This window comes from Chenopodium album, chromosome 19, assembly GCF_948465745.1.
Source record: "Chenopodium album chromosome 19, dcCheAlbu1.1, whole genome shotgun sequence".
NCBI classification, from domain to species: domain Eukaryota; kingdom Viridiplantae; phylum Streptophyta; class Magnoliopsida; order Caryophyllales; family Amaranthaceae; genus Chenopodium; species Chenopodium album.
Genome location: NC_137852.1, coordinates 1,355,305 through 1,367,854, shown reverse-complemented (window position 1 = coordinate 1,367,854; position 12,550 = coordinate 1,355,305). Strand labels below are relative to the sequence as shown.

The following is a 12,550-nucleotide window of genomic DNA, read 5'->3' as shown; positions in this document are numbered from 1 at the left end:
CTTCGTGTGAAGTGTTCTTATATGTTATTGTATTCTTAGCTTTGTAATCTAAGCAGCAAACATATATTGTTCCAAATTATACATATACACATAAAAATAATCTCAAATGTAACCCATGACTTCGCCCGCTCTCCCCTTCCGATCCTTATCTTCCTTACCTTTTTGTCGAGCTTCTTTAATTTGTCTCATTCTGAACCAAAGTTTTCCCTACGACTATGATGTTTGACACCAAAACATCTTTGACTAATCCATCTCCATTGTTGATAGACGTGGTTGTGTATTTATAAAGAATTTCTACTCTACAAGGATTTAGCTCTCTTATCATTTTTGGATTCCACCTAAAGGAATGAATTTGACTTGCTTAGGATTTGCTAGAGCAAAATATAATTTGAATACATTTGGTAACAATCTAATGAGGGAGATGAATAATATATAGAATCTTGATGAGCATGATTTAGCAATGTATTTTTTATCATCAACAGTGTTCAAAACTAGTTTAAGTCTTGTGCCACACACAATTTAATTAAAATATATAATTGTTTTCTTACTTCATGTATTTGCGAAAATGTAATACAGAATACCATATGATAAGAGTCTATTAAGCAAATGAGTATTTTAAATTTAGATAATCGACTATGGATTTAAGCAAAGGGTATTTTGATTGAGCAATACATTTATATCGTTTTCTCCCTATTAAATAAATGCGTTTTTAAAAAAAACTATGTAATTAGTAGGGCTGGCAAAAACTGACCCGACCCGAAAACCCGACCCGAACCCGACACGAAAATAACGGGTTAGGGTTGAGGTTTTCAACCCGAAAACTTAAATGGGTCGACACGAACCCGACCTGAAAATTAAATGGGTTAGGTTAAGGTTGAATATTTCAACCCGAATATGACCCATTTAACCCGGAAAAAAAAAAAAAAAAAAAAAAAAAAAAAACTTAAAGAATTCAGCCCAAGCCCAATACCAGCCTCCTATTAAAAGCAAAAACCCTAAGATCATCACAATCTCTCAGCCGTTTCAACCCTTTCTCTGATTCTCTCTCCTAAATCAATTTTTCATTCATCTTTCTTCAACTCAAGAATTCAAACAATCAAATCTCCTTTGTAAATTGTGAGTCACTCTCTTCTACTCGTTCTTCTCCTTCATCAATTTACAAGGTACTTTTGTTTCATCATTATTTTACATGTATTTAATTGTTTCTAAAAAATACGGGTTGTTCATCAGTGCATGCTAATATTCGATTGTTAATGTTAATTTCTGTTGTTAATTTTTGTTGTCCATGTTTTTATGCGATTGTTGTTGTTAATTTTTGTTTTTAAGTTTTGTATTTCGTATTATTATATAATTTATTCATGCTGATTTGAGTAATTTCTATTGTTAATTTTCTCTTGTTGTTCATATAATTTCTGATCTATTGTCTTTTGTTGTTGTTCATGTCAATTTATTTTCATGCTAATGTTGTTTGTATTTTTTAAATGGCAGCAAATTACAGCAACTAAAATCATTTAACTTTCGAAGAGTCAGATTTTAGAGATTCAGAGAGGAGGAGAATAGGAGATTGATTCCACATTTCCATAATGGAGGACAAAACAAAGAGATGGAAGATTGTTCTTAAAATTCATTTTAGCATTTAAAATACGATTTGTAATTCATTAATTTGACTTGTTTGTAATCTATAAGTTATTTTGTTTGGGATTAAATTTTAAGATTTCCGGAGTACTTGTCAGAAAGACTGAAATATCATGTTAAATGAACATTATCGGGTTGGCCGGGTTGACCCAACCCGAATTTAACAACATGATTAATACCCAAATAAAACGTTTCAGGTCAAATCAGGTCATTTTCGGGTTGACCTGAAACCCGAAAATATCAGGTCAGGTCAAGTTTTTCAACCCGAAAACTTAAATGGATCAGGTCCGGGTTGGGGGTAGCTGACCCGAAATTAGCTGACCCGAACACGAACCCGACCCGACCTGATCCGATTGCCAGCCCTAGTAATTAGGCCATATAGGCAGGTAGTTTTTTTTTTTTTTTTTTTTTTTTTTTTTGGGGGGGGGGGGGTTTGATATTTTTTAATCCCATTAATAAATTACCTGTTTTTCCTAGGAAAATCATACTCACTCACTAATCACGCATACATATAATCACAAATAATTTGTTAAAAAAAAAACAAAAGAATATATATATAACCTCGTTATAATGAGAACCAAAGCTAAAATAAGAACTAGGAACTAATCTAGGCCGCCCTTAGATAATGTTAATCGGACTGTCCACATGCTTCCCGTGTCATTAATGTCATTTTCATAATATTTCAACTTTACAAAGTGATTTCCAGTTTCATTTCAAAAAAGTTTATGAATAGTAAGTAAAAGTAAATGAAATCAGTCATATTGTAAATGAAATTACCTTAAAAGTTAAAAAAACTGGGAAAAGATAGAAAAATTGTGAAATTACGAAAATGTCATTAATGATTGCAGGTGAAACTTTAAATTTTGAAATGAGTTTGATTGTATTTTATTTTTTTGGTGCACGTTTGAATGTTTGATTGTATTTTAATGTGTAATTTCTAATGGATACATGCTACTAATGCTAATATGATTAATTTAATACTTCATTAAGTACATTATAAGTATTTTATAAGGGTAAAATTTATGTTAGGAAAATGGTAACTTTATTTTGTACTTGTACTATGTAAGGTAACTTTAAATACTTTTAGTTTCCCTTAAAAAAATATTTTTAGATTAACTTTAATCCGTCTTACAATAACCTAACGAAAGTCCGCCTTAATCAAGAATTTGTGGATTCATATAATACTTCGATGAGATAAATAAGTTGCAAACATCTCCTCTTATAATTTAATATTTTTCTTTTACTTTTCAAGTAATAAAAGTTTTTGATAAACTGGCACGAAAACAAATGTATCAATTTGTGAGAGTAGAGGAGATAGACACGAATATAAATCTATGATACTCCGTATTAATCTAAAAGCAATTAGTGGTTCGTGGAGGCGGATGTACCATGCGCATGGTGCATCCGTTCAAAAAAAACGGAAAGAATATTGTATAGAGATGTAAAGAACATTTAGCTAAAATGAAAAGAACATTTAGTTAAAGTGAAAAAAACATGTTATAGAATTGTAAAGATTAAAGAAATGAAAATAACACTATCTTATAAAGAACATCATCTTCAACCTTTGTCACATTATTATCAAATTCAACATCTATCCAGATTCATCAAATTTCAAAAAGGAAAATAAACAATGAATTTTATGATTACAAAATATTCTAATTCAAATATAAAGTAACACAAAAAGAAAAATAAATACAAAATTTCATTCAAAATTACTTTAAATCTTTGATTAACAAATCCACGTATTCACCTTCATTAAAAATCACTCCATTAACAAAACAATGATCAAAAGCTCCACGAAACTCGATCTAAATGCATAACCATCGTCTTCTATTAGAAGAACTTCTTCTCTATAAACTTTCTATTTATCTCTCTAAAAAAATTTAAACAAGTGAAATTAAATATGAAGAAATATACAAATTTCTAAATTGAGATTGGAAAATAATTACCAAAACTCTTCAATTATGGAACAAATAATTCATTTAAAGATTGAAAAGCTAGATGTTCTTTAAAAAAATACTATTATGCTCTTTCTGTTTTTTTTTTTGTTGAATAAAAATAATATTTATTACATTATATTATCATGCTCTTTGTTAATATTACGAATGTTCTTTAGATATATACAAAGAACATAAAGCTGGATTTTACAAAATAGTTATATGTTCTTTACAAAACAACTATATGTTCATTACAAAACAACCATATGTGATGTTCTTTATAAAATAACTATATGTTCTTTATAAAAACAACTATATATTCTTTATTGAACAACTACTATATGTTCATTCCGCCTTTTTTTAAAGAAAACCGGATACACGGAGCATGGTACATTGCATCCGCCTCCATGACAAAAACTTCAATCTAAAAGACTCCTCATTTTGGCTTTTTTGTTGACAATTATTTTAGCCTTGAACAATGAACAATGAACAATTTGAACTTTCCTAACAAATAATCTCCATTATCTAGTCCATCAGCCCTCCAAAACGAGAAATAATACTCATGTTTAGAATTGTCAAAAGCTGATCAATACCAATCCACTATAAATTTGTAGCACAATGATCGAAGACAAATATAAATGCATCCAAAACCCATCTAATCACTATACACCTACGTACACTTTCTTTTTTCCTTAGCTTGAAATTTTTGTAGCACATCCAATATCATTATATGATGCAATTGTTATCAATAGATTTTGATATTGATAACATTATTATAGTTATCAAGTATGTTGCATTTTATCTAGCAACCTATTTCACACTTAAGCATACCATCCTACGTTCCAAGGTTAAGGGCAAATTGCCACCACGTCCATTCCTCTCATTCCCTATTATAGGCCACCTCTACCTCTTTAAGAGGCCCCTCTATCGCTCCCTTGCCCACTTGGCGGTCAAGTACGGCCCGGTCCTCTATCTTAGGATGGGGGCTCGGTCCGTACTTTTACTCTCCTCTCCGAAGGCAGTTGAGGAGTGTCTTGTTAAGAGTGACGTGTTTGCAGACCGCCCCCGGCTCCTCCCTGGGAAGCATGGGGGTAATAACTATACTAACCTGGCATGGTCCCCTTATGGGGACCACTGGAAAAACCTACGACGGATTTCAGCCGTAGAGATCTTATCACCCCAGCGGCTGCAAATCTTGTCAGGGATTCGGGCTGAAGTAGCCCGGTCCTTCACTCGTAGGATGATAAAGGACATCACTGAAAATGGCGGAATAGTGGAGATGAAATCCGCCATTTTTGGGCTCACCCTAGATAACATGATGAGGATGTTAATAGGGAAGAGTAACTATGTGGAGGCGAGCGGGGGAATGGAAGCTTCTAGAAAGTTCCAAAAAACTATGGAGGGTAGTTTTAGGGTGAGTGGAGTGAATAACATGGAAGATTTTTTGCCAATTTTGAAATATTTTAGGGTGTTTTTAGGATCCCCTGAGGAGTTCATGAAGAAGTTAACAAAAGAAAAGAATACATTCATGCAAGGATTAATGTTAGAACATAGAGAGTTAGAAAGAGAAGGAAATTTATCTGATGGGAGAAAGAGGGCAATGATACATGTTTTATTGTCCTTACAAAAGGAGGATCCTCAGTATTATTCCGATGAGATGATTGGAAGCCTCATTTTGGTATGTATTCTGTGCAAACCTTCTTTTTCTTTTTTTTATTTTTTTTATTTATTATTTTTTTTTTTTTTATCATTATCGATAAGTACCACGCTAATTAATGTATCACATACTCACTCACACAATAATCACACGTGATAAATTGCCCCCTCACATTTTCAGTTAGATTGCACTATCCAATGTACAATGATTATAAACTTAAATACGATGAATAGGATTACATATTTAATTTGATTCTAATACGTTCTTCAAGTTAGGCATACCTTCCACTATTTTGTAATTACTACCACGTACTCTTGATCTTCATGGTACGCATATATGCATACCAAAAAAATAATTTAAGGCACCTTTTAATTTAATTTGTTTGATGCACGTAACAGGCCTTATTTCAAGGTGGAACGGATACTTCAGCCGCAACAGTAGAATGGGTGCTTTCTCTCCTTCTCAACAACCCCAAAGTCCTAAAGAAAGCACAAGAAGAAATCGACACAAACATAGGAAACACTCGTTTAGTAGAAGAATCGGACAAGAACAACCTCCCATACCTTCAATGCATCATAAACGAGACACTACGAATGTACCCTACCGGTTCCCTAGGACTACCTCGCGAGTCTAGGGGTGATTGTTACGTAGGGGGATACCACGTCCCTAAAGGCTCTATGTTAATTTACAACATATGGGCGGTACACAATGATCCCAACATATGGGACGACCCAAGAAATTTCAAGCCAGAGAGATTTTCGGGTCTTGAGAAAACTACATTAGGGTACAACTTCATGCCTTTTGGTACCGGTAAAAGAATTTGCCCCGGCGAGCACTTAGCAAATAGAATGATTTGGTTGGCCGTCGCAATATTGGTCCAATGCTTCGAATGGGAACGAATTAGTAACGATTTAATCGATATGGAGGAAACTGGTGGTCTTTCGTTAGTAAAACTCGTTCCTCTTCGTGTTAAGTGTTGTCCTCGGCCTTGTATGATGAACGTTCTATCTCAACTCTAGATCTTTATGTCCGTATTACAAACATGAATGTATCAATGTCTAGAAGAAATATTCGGTCCTCTCAATTATTATTGTCCTCCATTTTGTTCTAATTAATATAGCATTGTCCAAGTTTAAGAATTATCATCACCGTTATCAATAAACCGATGGGGAGAGAGCATTGTGACTTTTGAGACGTATTGTTATGCTGTTTAATCAATAAAATTTCGTTTTTCAATGTTGTATTACATTGCTTTGACTTGACATGTTTCTTTTAACATGTTTACCGATGCAGCGATACATAACTTGAAATGAAAGGAGTAATAAAATTCATTTTTCTTCTTATTATAAACACATTAAATTATATTATATACCTATAAACAACCGGTGCTTACACAGACCAACAGACTAATATATTATAAAATACATTATTACGTGCGATCTTATTAGTTAAGCTTGGATGTCTACCTTCAAACTATCATTGTTTTCATAATCTCTAGGTCCTTTTTTTTTTTTTTTTTTTTTTTTTGCCTCATTTGACTTTTCATGGTTTTCAACATGTGTCTTAAAAAAAAAACTGACCGACCAAAGATGTTAAATACTCGTACAAGTATGGAGTTCATGTCAACTCAAGAGACAAATTAACATTTTAGTCCTACCACGAGATTTTGACAGAAGAGTATTAGAGTGGTTCAAAGACTTTGAAATCAAAAACTTACATTTGAGAGAGACAGGTAAAAAAGAAATTGAATAGTTTTTCAGTTTTTGTGCTTCAAACTTAGTACGAGTGCGAGTGACAAGATAGCTCATTAGCTTGTGCACAAACAGCCATTTAACATTCTCTGATGTATGTGTGTATCTTTTTCAACATTTACGACTCGACAGCGACAAACACACTTGCTTAAGTTGATAGGGACTCTAGGAGCAAAGCTAACTATTCAAAGTGAAGATTAATACAAGTGTACAAGAATGACTTATTGCATAGTTTCAAAATGCTCACATCACAAACTCACAACCATTGAATCATGCTCATAATTCGAATGTTTACTAAGAGATTTAATGAGAAACAATATGAATTATCAGATGTTAGTCGGACTTTTGATTTTTAATAGGCAGGCAGGCAGGCAAGCACATCAGTAGCACTGCTGCAGCAACCCAACTTTTCAGAGAGTTCGAGTTAGTTGTGTGGAAGGCTATTCTGAATTTTGCACAATCAAGAACTATGTCGATTACTCTAGGCATTTTATTACATCGAGTGAACCTCTACAAGGTGATGGAGCTATGAGGGTTTGGACACTAAACACGTCATTTTTGAAACAAAATCATAATAGCTTTCCATGCCCAAGTCCATACAATATAGATCCTGGTAATTGTATTCATTTGAAAAAAATATTAGGTTACATGTTATAAACGGCTTCATCTAACTCTCTCTTTTCTAAGCCTCTCTAGTTCTTTCACCATTTGCCAGTGTTCCATGGACAGACTTGTCTCGCCAAAGCTCAATGACACAAGTCTACTCATAGTCAGTAATCTGGAAGCATAAATAGTCAAAAAAATTAATCAGACTCGTTAAATAGTAAAAAGGAAAAGACAAATTGATATAAGTCGGCTAGGATAAGTATCTGCTAATACAGACCTGCTAAAATCTTGGCTCCCTAAGGTCCGGTCTACTTGCCTAGCTGCAACTAGATCCTCTTCGACCACCTGATTAGTTATAAGAAAATTTATCAGCTATGTATCTGGTATTTCTGTTTCTGCAACAGAAACAGAAAGACCAAAAAAAAGGCCTGGATAATGGTTCATCAAGATAGACCATCGTAACAAGTCATACCTTCTGCATTTCAGGACTAATCGAGTGTGATAGTGATCTCAGGAAGGCCAAATACCATCTCCAAGTCTGTACAATTGCTTCATCTACAATTTCTGAGGAGGCGGTTGATGAAGGCTGAAAAGGAAGGACTAAGTCTGCAGGCAGAATGTTGGATTTCCCCTCAGATAGAACAAGCAGCTGCACGTCTGCCTTCATCTCCATTTTATAATACTGGAAATCGTATTCAACCTAAATATATATTTTTAGAAGGGAAGCAGAGATTTTATGTTAGAGCCAGTGAAAATATTATTTTGATTCTCACTTACCAGAACACACCATGCAGGTGGTTGAAAAGTGAAAATGGGTTTACACACTAAATTTGGAGCATTACCTGCTGCAATTCTGTCAAGTTCTTCAATGATCTTGCATTCTCAACTCCGGTCGGATTCAGGGTCCCAGCTTGCAACTGCGTCTCATCAATGATCAAGTGTGACCCTTCTGCCAGCTGAAGAGCTCCAGAAACCAATCTGCCATCCAACCATTAAAATATGTAAGGTAAAAAGAAAATAAAAAAGTAACGGTATTTCAAAGTAGAATTGTGTAAAAGACAACTCTGCTTACTTATTAGCCTGGTAGTCCTTTTTAGGGGCAAGTGAGGCACTGTTAAGATATTCAATTGTGAGAGGCATCTGCTGTGTAAAAGGAAGAAGTTCCTTCATTGTGAGACCAAGACGTTTACTAAAGACAGATGCAGTTTCCTTGCTGAAGTTGGTGAAATTAAGCGAAAACTTCCCAACAGCAACACCATCAACTCTAGCATGCACCTGCAAGTAAGAAATACCTAATCATGATGTTGCAAACAAACAAATTTTTCTAAAAAAACAACGCTCAGAGTTACTAAAAGTCCCACCAAATGCCAATCATGTAAAATCAAAAGGGAGGGAAGGGGGATCACAATAGCAGAGCAATATAATTTACCTGAGATAAGAGGTGCAACAGCAGAAATTGAGCTGCCACTCCATCATTTCCAAGGACAGCAGTGAGATGACTAAGCAGGCCTTCCCTTATTCCTCTAATCATTGACGGATTTGACTATGAAAAACAATTAGTCAGTTAAATACCCAAAACGCATAAGAATCAGCACGGGGAAGAAGATATTAAGCTAAACAAGGATAATTACTTCAGTCATAGGTGAACCATCAACAAAATCATGAGCCACAAGCTTCTTGTGTACAAGACAGTGGATACGAGGTACCTGCAAAAGAAAATAGTTAATCACACGAGTCAGTTCTCATTACAAACATTAATCATGTCAACAAAATATCAGACTAGATATTAAATAAATTTTATAACGAAATGTTGAAAATTCATGAAAAACTACATTTTTTAGGGATACCACAGAAATGAGAAGAGATGAAGTATATCACAGTTAAGTTGAATCATATCTAATACTAAACCATTAAATGCTACACTTGTGTTTAGTTACTTGAGTAGCAATTGCAAAAGATACCAGCCCAATAACTTCACTCTGTGAGTAGTTACGTGAATTGTACAAAGCAAGCATGAGGTTTTTAAGATAAAAATTAACAAAACTCTCACACCAGGAAGTTTATGCAAACCTTGCTAGGGGGTAATTGAACCAAGTCATCTTCAAAAAGGTCATTTGACTGCATATCGGACTCATCCTTGTTTAATGCTAACTCTGGATCATAATTCAAAACTCCAATAAACTCAAAAATCTCATTTAGCTTTAAATCAGACTCTGGGGAGTCATAAACCTGCCCATTACAAAATTAAATAGAAATTATTCCTTTGGTAAGAAAAACATTCATCAACAAGATGATTATTAAGAGATAATTCAAGGATCAAAAAGCATACCTTAACCACACAAGGAAAAGAATTTAACTCGGAATCAGGTGGTCCAAAGGAAGGAGTGGTTCCTTCCTTCACTGTGTCTTGCTGCATTGCAGATGAGGAAGGATGCCCCTCTTCCCTCTGTTGTTAGATATACATATTTAAACAGATCAGCAAAGTCTCACAAGCTCATATAGGAAAGAGAAAAAGTTGCTCTAGCTACAGAAAGATTCTAAAGTTGTGGTTGTTTCATAATGAACATGCAAATTATTTTGTAGCAAAAGTGCAAAACCATTAGAGTAAGGGTGTTCAGTGCAACTCTATGATGGCAAATTAGCATCGAAGAAGATCACTAATCCTTCCAATCCAAAAAATGCAGGTTATTACAGATCAATTACTTTTGATCACTTATGTCAATCTACCATATCAATAACCAATATTATAATATGAATGTCATCTTAGTGCCATTTCATTAGACTAAATCAATTTTAACTAGATAAAACCAAGTTAGTTCTTAATTTATAAAACAAAGGTTAAAGATTCAATATTTTAGATACAGGAAGTATAAGCATACATCTATTATACCAAGTTACCAACCAAAATACGAACACGTAAGCTACCTTAGCCTTAGGGTGTGAAACTCAAGACATGAGATCAAATCGCGACTAACAATAAACTTAGAGGAACACAATAAAGGAAAGCAAAAGCATAATTAAGAAATCATAAAAGAAAATGAAAAAGGAAAAACTCACAGGAACACAGTAGAGCAATCGACGCTCCCAAAACTTCATATCAGGGGACATATCCATTTCAAACTGACAAACATCTGAGAATTTGTTGGTCCTCCAAGTTGAACCATCCTTCAAATTACACCAACAAAATGACAAATCAACAAAATAACATTAACTTCCACAAATTATAACATTAATTTCATCAAAATTCCCAAGAAATTGAGTACTAAAATAACTACCTTGTAAGCACCAACATAAACTTCATTTCCCAGCATATCTTGAATCATCCCTCGAAATCGAACCAACGAATTCGTCGGTAAATACTTTACACTCGCCGCATTTAAAATCGGAACCTTAAAAAAAAAAAATCAAATTAAATTTTCAAAACCCTAGAAATTTGAGAAATTGAATTAAAATAGAAGAAATGGGTACCTGAGAAAGACCAGCATCATCAAAGAGGAATTGACGGAAAAGATCAACGGCGCCCCAATCGGCGCCGGTGGAGGTGGAGGGGTTGAGACCGGAGGACACGGCTTTTTCGAAGGTTAATCGGACGGCTCCGATAGGATTAGCGAGGCAATCGTACGGTAGTCCTACCATTTTAGAGCTTGATCTTTGATACTTGGTTTTTCTCTCTCCTTGAATGATCAGAGAATGTGTGTGTTTGTTGGAGTGGAGATGGGAGAGTGCGGCGGGAGTGTAAGTAGATGGGATTTTCCCGCCAATTTCTAGGGGTTCATGTTTCCCGCCAATTTCATGGGTATCTAAACGCTGCGTATTTGAAGTGAAACGCGTCGTTTGTTAAGTGTTATGGTGAAAATGTGAATGTGAACGTGAATTTCTGGTTGAAGAGGACGTACGCATTGGAGATTGAACTGCAGGGTAAAGTGGTTAATTATTAGGGGTAAATGAGATTTGCTTTTATGATGAGTGTTTTTTTTTTTTTTTCCATCCATCTAATAGGTTTAATTGTATTATTTTTTTAGGTTAGAAAAGGACATTGATTAAATGGTTAACTCTAATGGTTTTTATGATCTAATATTTACGGATCAGATACTTTGATAGTTAAGCGAGAAGGTTAAGGGATCTCCATTCCTCACCTTCAAAATGGAAAAGTGTAAAGGATTCTCACCATAAAGTGTTCCTAGTTAAAATTTGTATACATCTGGATGTATCGTGCACTAACTAACCCAAGGTTAGGTTTTGCTCTTCATTTGATGATTAAATGAAAAACAATCATCAAAATTAGAATAAATTACCGCATGTATATAACAATTTTTCGTCTCTTGTAGAGATTGAACTTTCGATCTCAAGATTAACAGTGTGTTTGGATAAAAAAAAAGGGGGAGGGCGGGGGCAGAGAAGGAAAAGTAGGGGAGGGAGCAGAAGAGGAGGAGATGGAAGAATGTTGAGTTTTCCTTCAAAATATTTTCATTGTTTGAGGAATTAATTTTAAATAACTAAGGGCCTATTCATATTTACTAAACTGAGCTGAAGTGAACTGAACTGATTGGAACTAAACTGATTGGAACTGAACTGAACTGAATTGAGCTGAAATGAATATTTTATGTGAGAGGGAAATTAAGAGCTGAACTGAACTGAACTGATTGGAGTTGAACTGAACTGAGCTGAACTGAAATTAAGTAAATGTAAACAGGCCCTAAATCCCTTTAGTTTTTTTTACCCCTATAATTCCCTTCCTTCCTCATTTGTTATCCAAATGAAAGATACCCCATCTTTCCATTTCTCTTCCCTTCCCTTCAAACCAAACACATTATAAAAAGTGAAAACTTTCCTATTAGAAGAGGGTTTGCTTGGTTTTTTTTCATTTCTTGTTGGGCCTTTTATACCATAGCCCAATTGCCTTGATTTTCTAAAATAATAAAGTAAGCCCATATCATGGTGGTATCTCACTATCTCAGTATCTC

At 34.4% G+C, this 12,550-nt stretch overlaps 2 protein-coding genes and 1 long non-coding RNA gene across 3 annotated transcripts; 2 read left to right on the top strand and 1 right to left on the bottom strand.

Moving 5' to 3' along the window:
- Positions 1–926: 926 nt before the first annotated feature.
- On the top strand, positions 927–1,725 carry LOC145595897 (uncharacterized). The gene is made up of 2 exons (XR_014103036.1): positions 927–1,163; positions 1,489–1,725. It is a non-coding gene; the product is annotated as an uncharacterized LOC145595897 (long non-coding RNA).
- A 2,577-nt stretch (positions 1,726–4,302) lies between these two features.
- On the top strand, positions 4,303–6,284 carry LOC145595898 (isoflavone 2'-hydroxylase-like). Its single transcript, XM_081652327.1, has 2 exons — positions 4,303–5,250; positions 5,628–6,284. The coding sequence occupies exons 1-2, from the start codon at positions 4,303–4,305 to the stop codon at positions 6,246–6,248; spliced, it is 1,569 nt and encodes a 522-aa protein (XP_081508453.1). The 3' UTR covers positions 6,249–6,284.
- Positions 6,285–7,467: 1,183 nt separating this feature from the next.
- On the bottom strand, positions 7,468–11,277 carry LOC145596070 (mini-chromosome maintenance complex-binding protein-like). The gene is made up of 12 exons (XM_081652502.1): positions 11,055–11,277; positions 10,862–10,975; positions 10,644–10,751; positions 9,916–10,038; positions 9,657–9,815; positions 9,218–9,292; positions 9,016–9,129; positions 8,659–8,861; positions 8,429–8,564; positions 8,059–8,286; positions 7,864–7,931; positions 7,468–7,758 (listed from the first exon to the last, which is right to left on the bottom strand). Exons 1-12 carry the CDS (start codon positions 11,220–11,222, stop codon positions 7,644–7,646), a joined length of 1,611 nt encoding a protein of 536 aa, XP_081508628.1. The 5' UTR covers positions 11,223–11,277; the 3' UTR covers positions 7,468–7,643.
- Between the last annotated feature and the right edge of the window lie 1,273 nt (positions 11,278–12,550).